This window comes from Pavona decussata, unplaced genomic scaffold (genome assembly GCF_977016875.1).
Source record: "Pavona decussata unplaced genomic scaffold, jaPavDecu1.1 SCAFFOLD_143, whole genome shotgun sequence".
Classification (NCBI taxonomy): Eukaryota; Metazoa; Cnidaria; class Anthozoa; order Scleractinia; family Agariciidae; genus Pavona; species Pavona decussata.
This window is the reverse complement of record NW_028145556.1, coordinates 1,542,661-1,560,900: the sequence shown is the minus strand read 5'-3', so window position 1 is coordinate 1,560,900 and position 18,240 is coordinate 1,542,661. Positions and strand designations below refer to the sequence as shown.

The 18,240-nt window shown below is 39.0% G+C and overlaps 2 protein-coding genes across 2 annotated transcripts; both read left to right on the top strand.

Moving 5' to 3' along the window:
• The first annotated feature begins 504 nt into the window (after nucleotides 1–504).
• On the top strand, nucleotides 505–7,277 carry LOC146466533 (zinc metalloproteinase nas-4-like). Its single transcript, XM_085127307.1, has 6 exons — nucleotides 505–836; nucleotides 1,072–1,242; nucleotides 2,166–2,286; nucleotides 5,036–5,229; nucleotides 5,862–6,092; nucleotides 6,814–7,277. The coding sequence occupies exons 1-6, from the start codon at nucleotides 617–619 to the stop codon at nucleotides 7,128–7,130; spliced, it is 1,254 nt and encodes a 417-aa protein (XP_084983433.1). The 5' UTR covers nucleotides 505–616; the 3' UTR covers nucleotides 7,131–7,277.
• A 7,750-nt stretch (nucleotides 7,278–15,027) lies between these two features.
• Nucleotides 15,028–16,723, top strand: LOC146466532 (somatostatin receptor type 5-like). The gene has a single exon (XM_085127323.1). It carries the CDS (start codon nucleotides 15,128–15,130, stop codon nucleotides 16,187–16,189), a length of 1,062 nt encoding a protein of 353 aa, XP_084983449.1. The 5' UTR covers nucleotides 15,028–15,127; the 3' UTR covers nucleotides 16,190–16,723.
• The last annotated feature ends 1,517 nt before the right edge of the window (nucleotides 16,724–18,240 follow it).

The window sequence follows — 18,240 nt, the reverse complement described above, 5'->3', positions numbered from 1 at the left end:
CTATACACTCGTACGTCCGTTTGCGGTTGTGCTTAAACCCTAGTGCGGCTAACGAGGGCAAAACCGATGCGAATGCATCCTAACCGCTTTGCTCTCACAGGAGAATGAACCGTGCTGGCAAAACAAGAGATTCACACGGCTGGTATTATGCAGTAATAATGCCTTCCCCGGCCAATGTTTAGCGCCGCGGGACGTTATCGGCTTTTTTCATAATCCCACAAGGAAATTAGTTAAATCACTTCCATCGCATGCCAAAAAATCTTTTCAAGCTCAGGACCTCAATTCAACGTTTCCGGAGCTTTTTTCAAATTTGCTCATCGGTGATGTCAACTGAAGCAACACGGAGCGCTACGCCCAAAACTACGGCACGAATCCCGGCCGTGTTGGCCAACACCAGCGGAGCGGAGTGTAAAGTGTAATTGACTGTCAAATTAGGTTGTTTGTAAGTCGCAGCTTGAATGACTGACATTGGTGTTAGAACTATTTGCTAGTAATACCGCCCACATCATCCGATTCATATATAGAGGCTATTTAAATGGAATGCCTGTGACGCCACTACGCAAACTAAATCTTGAATCCGGCGCAAACCTTTCTCATTGATTTGAACGCGTACCATATGCTAACGAGAGGCATAGGAGCCATGTTAGTTCATCGAATCGGCCTTGGTTTTATGTTCGTTCATGTTGTATACCTTTCCGCCCTTCCTGTTCTCCTCGAGGACAAAAAGAAAACTTCTGCTGCCAATGTCGCTTTCTACGAAGACGAGAGAACCATCTCTGGTAGCTCCGAGCCACCGGAGCCCTGGGAAGTGAACCAAGACTTGATTAGCCATAAAGGTGTGCACGGCTTCTGTCCTCTTTTGAGTCAGTGTGTTTGTATCGCCGTACTTGCAGAAAAACCTTTGATTTGCCGCTTGTCGCCTTCCATCAGTAACCGCAAACGTAAATCACACACAGACCGTGTCATAGCTGTGGAACAGCTTGCGAGCAACTTGACGGCTTTTGAAAAAGAGCAGGATCTGAGCCAGTAGTAATTAACCTTGTAACATGTATCAAATGGACATCTTTGCAGGTGAAGTGGCGTTTGATGGAAGGATCCTTTACCAAGGAGACATCGTTTTAGACTATAGAACACGCCTTCTCATCCAAGGAGGTCATGTCCGAAGAAAGCGAGCCGTTAAAAAATTAGAAACCTCTCGATGGCCCAACGGAGAGATTCCATATGTTGTAGACAGAGACTTAGGTAAGCTAAAATATTTCAGTCTGATCGCGGCTACGTAAGTCATCGCTGAAACAAAATTCAGACTCGAAGAACTCGTAGAAATAGTTCGCGGGGGAAAGACTCTTGAAGAAAGAAAAGTAACGCTCGGCTTCTCAGTTGGTAGTAAACAACAATCCGAGTGAAGTGTCAGTATCCTAAAAAAAACAATTTTGCCCTGTTATTAGGATTTTTAGTGTAAATGAAATGTTTTAATCCACCGCAAATAAACCTCAAGCCTCAGAGCGAATGGGGATGCAGTATTATAGTTGTATTTTACTACACTCCAAGAGTTGACTGGACTACCTCAACCCACGCGCCAATTTATGTACAAAAGACTTATGGGAATGTTATACCGTAAATTACGGGGTTCGTTTAAGTGACTCTTAGTACTTAATTGCCTTAAAGACTCTCTGTTGTCGAAATTGGGTATGTTAGGAACAAAAACAATGCAGTAAGCTTCGGAATAAGCACAAGAAGGTTCTAGCTTTGCTATCCAAAAGACTCAAAATACATTTCTTTGTAAATATGTGTAGTGGATATATGTGGCTTGAGCAATTAATCACACGACGTAATGTAGTCATTAGGATGTCCAAGTAGAGAAGGTTAAAGTTTAAACAATGCCTTGTCATTGTGCTGCTTAATTTTCAACGCAGTTTGTGCTGACATTGAATATTTTAAGCAATAAAGAGTCGGCAAGCTGACTACGAGCCCGTTGCAGAGCACACAGTTTCCAATCTCATAGAGTGTATGTATGCACGAAGGCGGAGCTAAGGCGAACTGTAATTGATGCTGTATTCTTCTCTATCAACAATGGCCCCATTGCCGTCAATTTTAATTTAATTGCGATATAAGACTACTCAATATAATGTGTTGTAGCTTCTCTTTATTACTCTTTTATCTTGCAGCTTCGAAGACGAAGAAGGAAATTAGGAAAGCCTTGAGACACTGGAAGAGAAAGACATGTCTGCATTTCCGGCACAAAAGAGACAGCGATGTAGATTATATTCGCTTTGTTGACGAACTTGGGTAAGGATTATTAGTGCATCTAACTTTGACTGAAATATTCATGAAGTATAACTCGCTTTCCGGTTGCTCTAAATACCTGCACAATAGGAATCACACGCAAGCAGCTATTTACTAAGTATTATGAAATAAAAGGGTATTGTAAAAGCCGCGACTCCGAGGAAGTGATCCAATTTTAACCGCAACGACGTTTTGAGTAACTTTTAGACTCGTTTTGTTTCAATATTGAGCTCCATTTACACACATTGTCGGTTGTAAAATTTTGTTAACTTACCTATCTGTTCGCAAAACAAATTATCGACAAACGGACCACACAAAAAGCTGGATTTTTTTTTCAATGGTTTTAGCACTCTAATTTGCGAAGTCATTAACGCTTCTTCTTAATGACAAGAAAAGAACGAAGAGAAGCCGGAAACTCGATGACATTTATATCGTTAATTAAGTCATTCAAGTGTGGTCAGCAATAAGCGTGGTAACTGGCAAAGAGATGCACACACCGGAAAAGTATTGATTAGAGTGTTATTTTAGTTTTCCTTCTTGCTTTCAAAGCAAACAGAAAAAAGAAAACATGAATAGCAACTTACAATAGCCGAACATCAGAAGAGACAGCAAGATAAAGAAATGGTTTGATTAATTGCCGAGGCGATAAAACCGAGTTTGAATGGCGGACGGCCGTGATTTGCTGAAAGGGTGTGGAATTAACTACAAATAAACATTTGACAGTTTTTCTATTGTTTACAAATGTCAATAATAATGAAAAGTTTTATCAGGACTTAAAATTACCTTGTGAGTATCAAGCGGCTGTTTATGCCGACCAAAGAAATGCATCCGCTTTTAAAACGTTTCGTAGAATTTTTTATTAAGCCAGCGAAGATTTTTGGAAACCTTATCGCTGCCAGCAGTAGGTGTTCATAAGCTTTCCCTCTTTTCAACACGTTATGAGAAGGGCTTTACCAACATTTCGATGACAGACTTTAAAACGATGGCTACCGGTAATTGAAAATGAGTAAGAAGTGAAGGCAATTTACACTTTGAAAAACGTCCTTTTCTCCATTAGCGTTAATTGTTTCGGTCGCCAGTTTATATCAGTACATACATAAGGTAAAATGCTAACCACTTCCTTTGCTCTCTTCCGCATTCTTACACCAATAAAACCTTCACGTTAGTCATCATATGTTAATAAAATACCGACAATCGTAAAAACATGTAACTTCTAAGTTAAAACGTCGCTCTTGCCATGTTACTTTGTAAACATCTAGGTGCCCTACTTCCTTAAAATATCTGCGGAACCAATCATTGACCTTGAAAGGCCGTTGTGGTTCACGCCTGTCTGGTGGGCACGTCGAGTAATTGTCAGTTTCCACGTGGAGGCAGCAGCTAGCTAAACTGTCTCGTCAATTATTTCGTACGTCGAAAAAATGGGTCGTTGCACGTTTGATAGCAGGAGTCCGTTTTGTGAATATTTTTGTCTTTTTAACGCATCGATGAGCACTGAGAACAGTCTAGATGTCTTCCGCTAGCAAAATCTTTCATAACTTTCAAACTCAGTCTTTGTTAAATGACTGTCATTTATGCCATTAAATTTATGTTTGACAGCCTCCCTAAGTGTTTTAATAATTTATAACATGTTTTCGCAATATCAGGCAACAGAACTGATGAGGTTTGTTCACCTCAACAAACAAGAATCTTCAATGTTCTTTGCTTTCATTAAATAGTTTTCGTCGTGATTACTACAATACATGCGTCTGGACTGTGAGATGACTGTCATGTACGTCATTAAATCCATGTTTGACAGTCTCGCTAAGTGTTTTAACAATTTATATTTAATGTTTTCGCAATATCAAGCAGCAGAACTGATTAATTTTGTTCACCTCAACAAACAAGTCTTTTTTTAATGTTCCTCACTTTCATTAAATAGTTTTCCGTCTTGATCACTACAGTACATGGTCCTACATGCGTCTGCCGGACATTCCACAATCCCATCCCCATTCGTTGGTTACCAAGAAGTTTGAAGGAAAAAAACCTACAGTTGATACAGTTGTTTAATGTAGAGAAATCATAGAACGTTCTTCAGTTGAAGGACTTGCTAGGAATCTTAATTCTTTGGATGCAATGATTTCGTCTTATTATTATTCAATTTAGTTTTTTCATGCGGGCTAATGAATGCTTTTGAAGGCATCATTGTAAGAAATGTTGTCTTAACAAAAGCAGCTTCACGATAAAGATAACATATTGCAATGAACAAAAGTCAGTTCACCTACTTTTACAAATGGGAAGATAAATTCTACAGCAAGTGGCACAAATCCAGAAAAAGAGTTTCTGTTAAGAAAAAGAAAAACCACCTACTGTGCTGGTAAATTAGCCTCCACTGAAATGGACGAAAAGAAGAAATTTGCACAGTGTTTCAACACTTCTGTGCTGACCAGAAGTAGTTAGTGTTGCTTTATTAGCAGGGTTTTTTCACAAAATCTAGGGTCAGTAAATGTGATTTCAACTTTTGAGTCTGCGAACAATATCCTAAAGTGTGGCATTCATTAAAAGACTAAGCAGTTAGTACTGTGTATTAGGTTGTACAAAGGGATTCTAAGTTTTTAGTGCAAAGATGAAATCCCGTAAGGTATGTGGCGGCCATTCAGAGGAAAGCGGCCAAGGAGTACTGTTATGCGGTACTAATTGCTTTTAAAAACATATATTTCGATGTTTATACAACGTAAAACTGTTAACCATTTCGCTGATCTTAACTGTTTCGTAGATGTTGGTCTTACGTTGGCCGTGCACGAGGGGAACAGAAAGTGTCAATCGGTCCTGGCTGTGAGTTCATGGGCACCATTATCCATGAGATTGGGCATGCTGTCGGATTCTGGCACGAACAGAGCAGACAAGATCGCGATCATTACATTCGGATACAAAAGGAAAACATCCAGACGAATGCGATGGATCAGTTCAGTAAGTCCATGCTTTGTTTCCTAAGTTCAGGCCAAAAAAAGATTCAACCTCGTAACCTTGCAGTTTTCCTCAAAGAATCATGTATTTTCAAACCCTGAAGTTATAAATAATGATAATAAACACAACAAAGCGTTTGGTGTTACTGTGCAAGTAAGCAGTCAGTCAGTCAGTCAGTCGGCCAGTCAGTGAGCCAGTCAGTCAATCAGTTAGTCAGTCAGTCAGTCAGTCAGTCAGTCAGTCAGTCAGTCACTCGGTTAATCGAATGAAGCAAAGAAACACTTAAAGAGAATGTTGCCTTGAAGAAGTATCGGTACTACTTCAAGAAACTGTTCTCTAACTGATTATTCTGAATAAAGATACTCTCTTTAGTGGGGTATCTTTTTATAGTTCTTCTTGAACTTGTTGCATAACGGATTGGACGTTGCCGGCAAGTATTTCAGACAAGCTTCTTTTTATGCCAATGTAAGAATTCGAAGGAATTTTGTTTATGTGCTTGTCCAAACGTCCAATTCTCGTTGAACTGAACACTTTGAACAACTTTAGGACTGAGTGAAACAGTAAATGGCAAAATCGCAAAATCGTAAATGGCATCATCGTGAAATGGTTTGGAATTTCTTTTTTTTTTTCTTCAGATAAGATGCCCAGAAAGGTGATGGATTCTATGAACTACGAATATGACTACTTCTCTATCATGCATTATGGAACAAAGTTCTTCAGCAAAAACGGTAAAGCAACAATCAAAATTCGGAAAAGAGGGAGAAGTATCGGCGCCAAGATTGGTCAGCGGAAGGGGCTGTCGTGGATTGATGTCGCACAAGTTCATGCCATGTACAATTGCAATAAAATACCTTCAGAGGAATCAAGTAAGTTGAGCTAGCGAAACGGTTATGGCTGGCTGTAAGATCACTTTATTATATTAGTATGGTCGGCCTGTCAATGTCAGTTCGAGTTTGAGCCGCTCATCTCGCCTGTATTTCAGTTAAAAAGTTAATCAACATCTTGTAGACAGTGTTATTCGTTGCTATTTATTTCTTTCCCCTGCTTATCTGCTTCAGTGTAGGAGCGGATCGAGAGAGAGCGAAGGCTGAGGGGCTTTCACCCCCGACTTTTAAATACGTTTCTTCTGGAGTATGCCTCACACCCCATAGAGGAATGCGCAGACCTACAACCTCAATACTTCTTCCAAAAATCCTGGATACGGTACCTGCAACATGTACCTTACAACAGCGATGGATACTTATCGTTGTTTTTCAAACAGAGCTAAGCTATAATTGTCCTACTCTCTAATCAAGTTTGGGCCTATTGAGGTTGAAGTTATTTAATCTTTCGTCATTTATCAACTTTGAGACCTGTGATGTTGGAAGCATTGTAACCTGAAATACACACAACTGGTTGAGATTTTTATGTGATGAGGATTTTACCGGTTGACTTTTTTCCTTACCTTCAGTGTTACGTACCTCTCTAAAGGACACGATTTTTGATCTGTTTCAGTTAAGATTTTGAACATTTTGGTCCGATTTGACAATAACTCTTGCCTTGTTTTACCGTGTTCCTCATTCGACATTTTCCCTCTATTTTTCACAGGAATTTGTCACAACAGCTCATCTGGAGATGGGCGAGAGTACCGAGGGACATTGAACTATACAGAGAAAGGTGTCACTTGTCAACCATGGAATGAGAGATGGCCACATGAGCCCGAGGAAAGAAAACTGCGAAATCCAGGGAGGGAAGGAATCGGTAAACACAATTATTGTAGAAATCCGCGTGGACGACGCGCGCGTCCGTGGTGCTACACGACACTAAAGAGGCCTGTCTGGCAATATTGTGACATTGTGTTATGTAACCAGGCGAGAAGAGCTAGAGAGGATGATAATGATGATGACGATGAAGAAGACACTTGAAACAAGAGGGAATTTCACGCTGACATGAGTTGGTGCGCAAGTGTTTGAGGCGGCGCACCTTGCTAACGTTGCATGGGCCCTTGGTGGGGTACATTCCCTTCTCACACGTACAAAGGATTCTTTATCCAAGAACAAATGCCAAAACGTTGAGCATTCACTTGAAAAAGATATATGAGAAAGAAATAGAAAGCCACTTTGGAGGAAGCCAAAAGCCGAAAAAAGGCGCTACTTATGTCACCGCAGGTAATCAAGATACGAAATCTTATTGACATGTACAAAAATATGTGGGGAGAACTTTCTAAACATCAAAGAAAAAACACTTTAGAGAATTTAAAAGAGACAAATTCATATTTATCATCGTCGATAAAGGACATTGTGTTCCGAGGAAGCCAACACGTGAAAGGAAATCTGTTATAAAGGCTGCGGTTTGGGCTTTTGTCTCATATTTCCAAGCCGACCTTGGAGAGGCCGGGAAGGACGTGATGTGTAACATATAGTTTTCTTTCCGGGTATTTAAAAAGAAAAACAAGCTAAATATGGACTCACGTAAGCTCTCAGAACTTACTTCCTAGAGGATTTTGAGATTAGCAAGTTTCATGGCGTTAGGCGTATCCTACTGGTTACCACATGGCGTTTGTCATTGCGAGTGAGAAACCACACGAATTGGAGTATTCTTCAGCCAATTTAAGACTTATTCGGCATTTATAATCTGATAGCCTTGACTCTTTCAATCTCTGGTATTACTTTCATTCTCGTCGTTATATCAGCCTTTTTGAAAACTTAGCAAACATCACGCGAACTACAGTGTTTGTATGGAGACTACACAGATATTGACTCATTTCCGTCAAACTAAATTAATTTCCGAATCATCCCTAAAAACTGATTGTGTATTTTCTTGGCTTACACAATTCCCACTTTCCAGCTTATACGACTAACGTGTCCTCAGATGTATTACATAAATTCGTTTTCCAGATATGTTGAGTTTTCAGATCTAAAATCGAGTTTTTGCGATAATTATTTAATTTAAAAATCGTAATTCGCGCCCTGTTTCCTCAGAACAGTAGGGCGAAAACCCTTTAAACCTTTCATCTTAACTTGGAATTGCAAGGCCGTTTAAATGAACTTGGCTATTTGGAAGCAACTTTTGGGGTCACTTTTCATTTTACAACTTTATGAGTTTTGCTAGTTTCGAACTTCTGCAGGCTGACTACAAATTTGAAAATCCTGCGATGGGAACATGCAAATTACTTTAATCAGTGTGTTTTGTTGTGTTTCTTTATCCTGTGGTTTTGACTGACCTCCTAGCTTGCTTCACGCTGTAGCAGCCTTTGTTTTGGGATTTGTAATATTCCTTACCAATTTGTAAATTGTGGGTGTGATATTTTTACGTCAGTTTTTGTTGTGTAAAACGAACGGAAAGATCCGACCGAGGGACGTTCAACAGGCATCACGTACTAACCGACACTAACACACCCACAACCATGTACCCCCAAGCTACGCTTCCTAAAAACTTCATTCTTTATTAGTAATTATTCTGGACTATTTTAAAAAGAAAAATCCCTAAAAACGAGCGCTGCTTAGAAAATGACGCATGAGTAATCGCAGCTAGTGGTTATCAATCTTAAAATAGACTCTAACTTGTTTGTTTTCGCTGTATAATTCTTATTGTTTACTTGCTAATGATGATGAATGAGACTCGAAAAAGACTTAATTATTTGTCTTAGTTGTTTGAAAACAATTTCATTTCACAATTACCACAATAACGTATGGTCAAACGCCCAGGCTTAGTCAGTCACATTGCAAGGTATCCCTGCAAGATCTGCTAGAAGGAGTGTGAATATAGGATGATGATGCAGGAGTAGTAGAGCTCATTACTTTACATCATTGAACAGCAAATAATCAACCTGGTGCAGTAATATTTTATACTGTGGGTCATAATGCTATACCATACTTTAGCATGAAATTTTTGAGACTTTTTATTTTAGTTTTTCGGATTTTTAACGGTCCATCAATTCCGTGTAAGTCTTTTGGCGTAGCTTAGGTTGTTTCACATTGGTACATTTTTCGGTAAGTTAATCGATGATTTCAAACACAAAAGTTTATAATCTCTTCGGAAAATTGATCCTTCTGACTCGCAAGAAAAAACGTTTCGTGTTAAATTTCATGCTACAGATCATGACAGTCCCTGCAACTCTAAATAAAATATTTATATGTAAATCACGATCTTTGTATTATAATGTAGTCCACAGAAAGTTCCTTTCACCAACGCACCTGCGGGCGAAAGTGCTGTACCTTTAAGTCAAAGATGGAAATTATATTCAACGTTCCGCATTTCTTAATGTGACAAAATGTTTGTGAAAAATATTTCTCCTTAGAAAGAAAGTAGTCTAGTTTATTGTATGAATACAAGCATGGGAAAATGTGGTTTTATAATATATACATGTTTTTAACTTAACTGACTGGGGTTTGAAGAGTAAAATGCACAATATTCAATTGGTCTTTATTAATTGTTGTAAATGTTTGAAAGTATATATGAGTTTTAGGAGAGGTAACTTAGGTGTATATTTACTTGAAGAAAAAAGTAACTATGCTCAAATCGTGTATGTTTTGCGTTATATGTTTAATCTACCGATTTCTAGTTATTCAGAGGAGAAACGTAACGCGTCTTAAAATGTGCACTGATTTCCTTTAAGAGAAGATAACCTAAGGATTAGTTTTGTTGTTGGGTAGGTTATTTAGTATCATTAAGTGCACTAGCTTGGCGATTTAGAGCGAATCATTAACATAAGTCCTCGCTAAAACGTTGAAGAAAGTTGTTAAAACCTGAAGAAATCGATGATCTCTATAAAGCTTGTTCTAAAAGCCATTAAATTGTTTCCGGAAAGTAAATGAATACTCTACAACTAGCAGCTGTGAGAATTCGAAAAGCTGCTTACTGCATTTATTAAACGGTATGATTTACTGAAATTATCTGCGGCTGAACTTGTCCATTATGAAACGAACTATTCTGATTGGTCCCCTTAATTCCGAATTTTGTTATGCGGACCGGCCAAGATGGTCTGCTTACGGGTTTGATATCAGGCAAAGATTGTATTCGCAAGTAAACTGTTTTGTTTACTAAAGTAGGAGATCTTTCTCGTCAGTGCGGTGCCTGGTCTACAATTTTGGTAGAACTTCTGCGAAAATGGCATGAAAACAACTTAACTTTCGTATTTCTTGCTCGTGCTTGCTAATGTGGATGTGCTATATGCCAAACTCAGGGTCAAATAACATTAAAAATGGCGGACGGCGGCCAAGACCCCGAGGTTGAGGTAACTGCTATGTCTTGAGGGGGTTGTCTTGGGCAAATTTCCAAAAATATAGCCATAAAAGTCAAACCCTAATTGAAGTAGCTTTTTCGTTCTTATTGAGAAATACACATTAATTTTCTTAGCTGCGCTAACATTTATTCTTTCATTGTTTATCAACTCAATATTAGTGACATTCATCCATGAAAGAAAGAAAACTAAAGGCAAAAAACTTGAACAACAACAAGCTTTACTCCATGACAATAAATTCTCAGTTTTCTAACAATATTGCAGAACCATATAGCTTGAAAAACAATACCAATCATGATCGGTTCAGCATTTTTTTTTTTTTTACTTACGTAGGCATAGCGTTTTTGTCTTTTCGCCCGTGAGCGCATAGTGAAGTCGCCTCCCTCCAACAGGTGACTCACAGTTTAAAATATCACAATTTTACATCAGCCGACTCCAGCAGTGCCTTTTCCTCCCGGGCATTTTCTACATTGGCCTCCTCGCCGGGACATTTGACAACCTTGTGATTTTGATCTCATAGCACTGTCGCTTCGTTTCAATGATAAGTTCATCATCAAGGACAATAAATTTGTGGTAAACCAAGTCTAAGGGGGACATAAGTAAGATGTTACTCCACGGAACAAACGGCCACTCGAAAAATACTGAGTCATAAGACAAGTCTCAGACTTTGTGTGGCTAGAGTTAACTTTCAATAGGGTGAAAGTAAGTCCAAAATAAGAAATCAACTACTTTTAAATATAATGATGGCTCAGAGACCTACCGTCTGCAGCGTATGGGCATTAGCTATAGTAAGGAAATTAGAAACCGGACGAGGCAAAGAAAATATGTTTGACCTCGGCGGGAATCTAACCCACGACCTCCAGATTAGATCACCAATTACCGACTGAGCTGACAAGGCCAGACGGGAGGAAGTCGTCGGTGATTATGGTGGTATTTGCTGCAATGTGAATGTGAAGGGTACAAACGAATGTTGTGCCGTTAGCACAAATGATATATCACAGAATTAACTCTGCAGTATATATTGTACGTTGAGCTAAGTGGACCCATATATTTATACATAGACAAATCTATCAATCGCCATCTTTCATCGACTGTTTGCATAAACAACCGTGAAAAAGCGGAAAATGATGATGTCGTCGATATCCTCACTAGTGAAGAAACGGAAAATACGCCACACGGCTCCCGGATTTAGTTTCGTATGAATTTAACGAATGGTGTATTTTCCAGTAAAACATTCCTTTCTCAATATATCATAAAAAGTAACTGAAATTGTAAAATCAGGAAACGTGATTAAGCAAAATTCTCGCGTAAGAACTCATTCCCCGAGCTTGCGCTCTGCCTAGCTAGTAAAAGGGGAAGTGTCATGGGGTTTTTGACCTCTTTTGTTAAAAATGGTGAAATAGGACCTTCACTTAGCTACATAATAATCCTAGAACAACAAGAGGAAAGAAATTAACTCACTTCTTGAAAGGAACATCTCTCGATCTGTTCTAGCGCATCATTAGAAACAAAAATGCGAGAACTTGAAAAACATTAGCCTAACATTTTACAAGTTTCAATCCATTCCGTTCTACTCTGTCTCTGGCCAGAGGCACTAATCGATAGTTTTTGTTCACTCGGGGGTGATAATTTATAACAAAACTAGACAATTATTATTTTTTGTTTCTGTTGAAAGACAAACATTTTTGGGTTTTGAACTGACACCAAATTCGCGTGGTACTTCCCCTTTAAGTAACTAAAACAGTTATGTTTTACGCGCGCAAGCTACCATGATTCGCCGGAAAACTCAAAAGTAATGTTTTGGATTTAGTGAAATTAAAACGGAACCAATTATAAAGCAGTAGCAATAGAATAAATTCATTTCGATGTTTTATACGCAGAAAATGCCGCTTTTGATCGTCCGAGTTAATTAATCAACTATAAAAGTAAGCGCAAAGAAGATTGTTTAATAATATGCCTTCACGCAACGCTTTAAATTACACATTTTATCAAGCGTACATATTCTTCTGCATGCAGATAACAACGCGAAACAGTAGTGATTTAAATAGGAACTCTAAAAATGTTAAAAAATAAAATCAAAACAAAAAGCGTGCACAAATATGATATTCCATTTTTGCTGGCACCTGTCGTTATTGAAGCTATTCCCACGCTTTTCTCGCTACGTTTGGTGATTACTAACGATTTTCAGTTACTTTTGTCTTGAAATAAAGTGTTCATAAACTCCTCTCATTACATCCCATTTAACTTCCACTAGCACTGAATAGGTATTTATTTTTTCGCTGATACAAATGTTTCGAGGACTAATCTTTTAAGACTAAAAGCTTAAAAGCTTTTCCCAATTTTTATAATGGGCGAGTCACCTCAGCAACTCCGCCAGTGGGAACACAGAAATTTCAAAGGGCCGTGAGTTAGCTGACTTTTTTCATACTAGGAGATACGGTAAGTTTGTAAATATGATGAAAAAGACAGAAACATCCCGTCAAAAGAACACACAAAAAAAGCTGTAGTGATAGGATCAAGGGCACCCAACAGTTTGTTTCGGGGAATATCTGCTCGACAGACAAGTTTAATTAGAATGAGACACCGCGCTCGCTGAGGTTTTCTTTTGGTGACACCTCAGAGTTTCGTAACGCTGAAAATTATAAGGCAGCGTGACCGAGTGGTTAGGGTGCCAGATTTGAAATCCATAGGTCGCGGGTTCAATTCCCGCTCTGGCCGCTCGCTGGAGTTGTTTCTCGGCAGCCAACTCGGCCGCGCAGGTAAAAAGCCAGCTGGTCTGCCTTCTGCCAGTTTATGTTATTTCTTTGTGAAGTATAATGCTAGGCCCCACTAGCACTTGTGTTATAAATACTGCCGAGGGTAAATAAACTTTATTATTGTTGTTATTTCGGTTCCAGAGAAGCAAACAACTGGCTTACGAAAAGAGGCCATCTTGGATTTTCGAAAAGCCAACAGCCGACAGCAGCTCGAGAATTTCAAAAGTAAGAATTGGCTCGCTTTTAAGTCTCCGACTTACATAGCCAACTAAACGATCCAAACGTATTGGATATATAGCGATAACCACGGAAATCCCTTTTCAAATTTGTATGTCTTCTTATGAATTTGAACAAACGTGTATGTATGTATGTTTAAATAGCCCTCGTACGGACTATCAAAACGATTTGAAAAATCATGTCACGCAAATTTAATGTCATTTCAAAACCCCAAAATGTTTGTCTGTCAACAGAAAAAAACAAACAAAAAATAATAATAATTGTCAAGTTTTGTTATAAATTCTCACCCTAAGTTCTCGTACTTTTTTTGTTTCCAAAATGCGCTAGAACAGATCACGAGTTTTTCCTTTCAAGAATTGAGTTGCTTCCTTTCCTCTCGTTGTTCTAAAAACAAAATGTGTTGATTTCTCAAAACGGAGTATGACGTACAATTCATTAGTCATGCCATTCACATCTCATATCAAGGCCCTTTCACAAAATAACAGCTTCCGATCCCTTTCACTTGAAACCAAAGATTTCTCAAAACGCAAGATTTTCGTCAACACTTATGCCGGTTTCCATTCCTTTTAGAAACGATTAAAAACAACCCAAAACCTTACTTTCCATTGACTTCTATTAGGCGACGCTATTACGATTTCATTTTTGAAAACCTCTGTTTTCATTCGCTGTTTGTTTGTCAAGTGTTTCTTTTAATTAAGGTGAGATAATTAGAAAGATATATCGTTTATTGAAAACCATGTATTGCAGTCAGAACCATTGAATTTCATATGTTCTCACAATATAATTACAGCTGATGAAAAGTAAAAAGAAAAAAAGTTACATGGATTATTTTGTACTTTATACAAGCATTTGACAGAGAAAACAATTAACTTGGCTATGAAAAAGTTACGGTGTTGTCATTTTCATGGAAACAAAGTCCTCAGAACACGTTTTCACTATAAAAGGTTGCTTTTTAGAAATGCCAATAACTGCATTGTACCATTTCCATGACATTTTTAGGGGAAGACCAAGTGAAATAGAAATCACGTTCATTTTAGGTTACGTATTTATTATAATTCTTCTACATTTTAATAATAGAAATGAAATTTGGTAACGTGGTTTATTCGAGAAGAGAGTAAAATTGGTCAACCGGAACAGAAACCCTACAAGCAAGGTGAAAACCATGCAATCTCGTACCCAGATCTCACACGGTCAGAAAACACATTTCCAAATCTTCAGTGAGATCTGGGTACGAGATTAGGTAAAAACCAATAACAAATTTGACTTCCTTATCCGTGACACTGAGTTGGCGATCCAAACTTGGGACGTGATAGAGGACCAATGTTCTCACCACAGTTAATGTTCGGAACCCTTCCTGACATCAAATTGTTAAACGTATACGCACACACGGGCCCGAAAGAGCCAAGAGACCTTCTTTACCTTATATGTAACCGAGAATAACACAGATTTGGTCAGATTTTAATAGCTATCTTTGTCATTGCAGTGTTATGAAGATGAAGTTGTTCTCATATTCTTTTCTATGATGGTCTTGTGATGGCTTTTTAGCAAGGAAGAAAATATTATCCTGCGAACGACAAGTGTCTCTGAAAGCACAAACCAAACGGAACTACTTTGAGTTACGTTATTTTAACAAATCCTAGAAAAGAGCTGCACAAGAGCAATTTAATAGTTACAAAACAGAGGAACAATGAATTCCTCCTCTTTGAACAGTTCGTCAAGCGTAATAACGTCTTCAGCTCCACCCCTGAGCCATACACATGGAGCGGGAAAAAGTCCCTCAATGCAAGTAGGCTATATCATCATTTGCGTGGCAGCAATCCTTGGAAACACACTGACAATTCTAACGTTCACCCTGGAGAGAAGGCTGTTAAAGAAGTCGTACAACATACTGATCTTGACCCTAGCTATAGCTGATGTGCTGACCGCCACAATGGTAATCATCAGTCCATCTTATGTTCTTGGTAAGGCGTTTCCTTTTCCAACAAATCCAATCATGGGCGAAATCTTCTGCCGTTTTATATCAAACAGGGTGATTATATTCCAACTCATCTTTTTCTCGGTTTACATCACTTTGGTGTTGACGGCAGAGCGATGGTGTGCGGTTGTAAAGCCTCACAGATACAACGACGTCTTCAGCCGAAGAAGAGTCCTTGCCTACATCTTGTTCTCTTGGGTGTGGTCAATTCTTCTCATGTCTAAAAGCATAATAGCAAGTGCTCACACTCCATCTTCCAAAACGATCTGTAACAGACATTTGGGGAACGATGGGCCAGGATACCTCTTAAACGTATTTTGGTATGGCTCCCAAATTGTCTTGAAGATGATTTTCCCTGGCCTCGTCATGATTGGTCTGTACATTCACATGATTGTAAAGACCAACAAGTCTCCAGTTGCGTCAGCGGAGAGTAGAGCCAAACTGAGGGGAAAGATGACACGGATGGTCGCTGCAGCAAGCTTTATATTAATCATTCTGTATATCCCAAACCAAATCATTTTTTTCCTGGCTGTGGCAGGAAAAGCAAATCTTAATACTCCGCCACATCAAGTCACTTCCTTTCTGACCTTCCTAACCACCTGCATCAATCCATTTATTTACGGACTGAGCAACAAAAACTACCACCAGCACTACCGGAAGGTACTGTTTACCATGTGTCCAAGAGCGATGGGGAATGGTGCCAGAGTAGAAGGTATTAACGCCCAGCCAGCCACGCAAGAATCAGATTTGGCTCCGCAGATGATGACAGAATAAAAACTCTTATTTTCAAACGTAAAATAACTTTGTTTTTCGCAGATTACGTAATATCAAACCTAACAAATACAGACACGAAAGCAGAAGCTATACTAAGATTGGCAGTGAATTTAGGTTTTCCAGTCGAGCGAGTGTAGAAGACAATGGCGAGGCCAGTTTATGTTACCCAGATGAAGGGCTAACAAATGAAATGAAAAGCACCAGTAGGCTTGAACAAAAAAAATTGTCGGATTCAATTTATTTCGTCATCTTGTGAATAGGTATGTTGTAGTTCCATTTTATTCTTGGCACAATTTTATTTTATTTTGTTCTTGTACAACCAGAACAAATATTTTTTGTAATGGAAGAATGTAAAAAAAAGTGATGTTATACTTTAAGCATGGCGAACAAATGTTAAATGTACTTGATCAGTCAATGGTACAGGCATACATCTATCACATTTTCACCATGGCTTAGAATATAACATCACATTTCTTTCACATATACCACTCATTAATATTCAAATCCAAGCAGCATGTAGGATGTTTGTCACATGAACCTAGATTGATGGCCTTGCTCCCTTGTAGCTCAAGCATGAGTTGCTCGAAGCATGGTTAGCGCTAACCATTGGTTAAGAGGTATTAAATCCTATAGGTTGTCATGGTATTTAACCCGGGTTAGCGCTAACCATGCTTCGAGCAACTGGGCCCAGTCTTGAAGCTCAGTGGTAAATAATCCGAGCAAGTAATCGGTAGGTCATAAGTTCGACTCCTGTTGAATAACAAAGTAATAAATTAGCGACTAAGTTCAGTAATAAGCTGAATATGATGTATGCATAAGTTAGATAATTAGTACAAAAATGAAATCACATTGTCGTTTGTTAGTGGAAAGGCAGTAATGAAGTACATATAGAATAAGTTTCAATATTTCAGTCAGTCGTCAGTGAGTCAGTCAGTAAGTAATTAAATAAGTTAAGAAAGTAATTAAGTCAGTAAGGGGGTGTTTACATGTGAAAACTTGCACTGGTGCGATTTTCGTAGCGGTATGACATTGTGAACTCATACCGTGTTTACATGAAGGGATAAGATTTTATTCTGCGTTTACAGGAAGGGACACTTGACCGCGGCCGACATGAATGTGACGTCATCTTGGATTAGGTGTCGAAGACTACGCATGCGCTACCCGTTCCAGGCGGGAGGGAGGCGGGAGGGACACAGCGGCAAAATGAGTGCGCATGCTCGTCACGAGTGAGCAATCTTACGTGGCGAAATGGCGGCGTTTTTAAAATTACCATTGTTTGTTGTCGTTTCGCGGGGATAAGCCCAAATCAAAATAGATAAGGTTGCCGCTTTCAGGAAAGGTTCCTTCGAACTTCCTCCATCACATATCTTACTCAACAACAACAAAAAAAATATTGTGGTAACCGGTGTGAATTTGGCGATTAAAGTGGAGCATTCGTAATCGATTCACGCTTGAATCACAAATCACCGGAGCATGCGCACTCATTTTGCCCGCTGTGTCGGCGGGAGAAGGAAGGAAGGAACAGTCGTTTACACGACATCGGAATGAGTTTTCGTACCGGAATGAAAATCTTGCTTCGGTGCAGTGACTGGGGTGAACTCGCACCGGTATGACTCGCTCCATTATTATTATTATTATTATGAGATTTTGTGCTGATATCTTGTGAACGAATACAGAACCACAAGAGGGAATCGAACTGGAGTGAACTCGTACCGGAACGAAAGTAGCGCCGATATCATGTAAACACCCCTAAGTCAGTCAGTCAGTCAGTAAGTAAGTAAGTATGTAAATAAGTAAGTAATAAGTAAGTCAGTAATTCAGTGAGTGAGTGAGTGAGTCAGTAGGTTAATAATTAACCAAGTCACTTTAAGTCAGTCAGTGAGTCAGTCAGTCCTTCAGTCAGTAAGTAAACAGGAAAGTACTCCCTTTTTGCCTTCTTGATTTATACAACACTAGTCCAAAATCTCATATCAGTACAAGTCATGAGTTCATCCTCAAGAAAATTAAGGCATGGGTCTCTAGTTACTTACCCAAAAAAGCAAGGGGGATGG

Excerpts from the sequence above, each read along its gene's own strand:
- LOC146466533 (XM_085127307.1), top strand. The coding sequence starts at position 617 with ATGCTAACGAGAGGCATAGGAGCCATGTTAGTTCATCGAATCGGCCTT. Across the intron at positions 837-1,071 it reads AGACTTGATTAGCCATAAAG|GTGAAGTGGCGTTTGATGGA; the intron begins GTGTGCACGGCT and ends ACATCTTTGCAG. Across the intron at positions 6,093-6,813 it reads AATACCTTCAGAGGAATCAA|GAATTTGTCACAACAGCTCA; the intron begins GTAAGTTGAGCT and ends TATTTTTCACAG.
- LOC146466532 (XM_085127323.1), top strand. The coding sequence starts at position 15,128 with ATGAATTCCTCCTCTTTGAACAGTTCGTCAAGCGTAATAACGTCTTCA.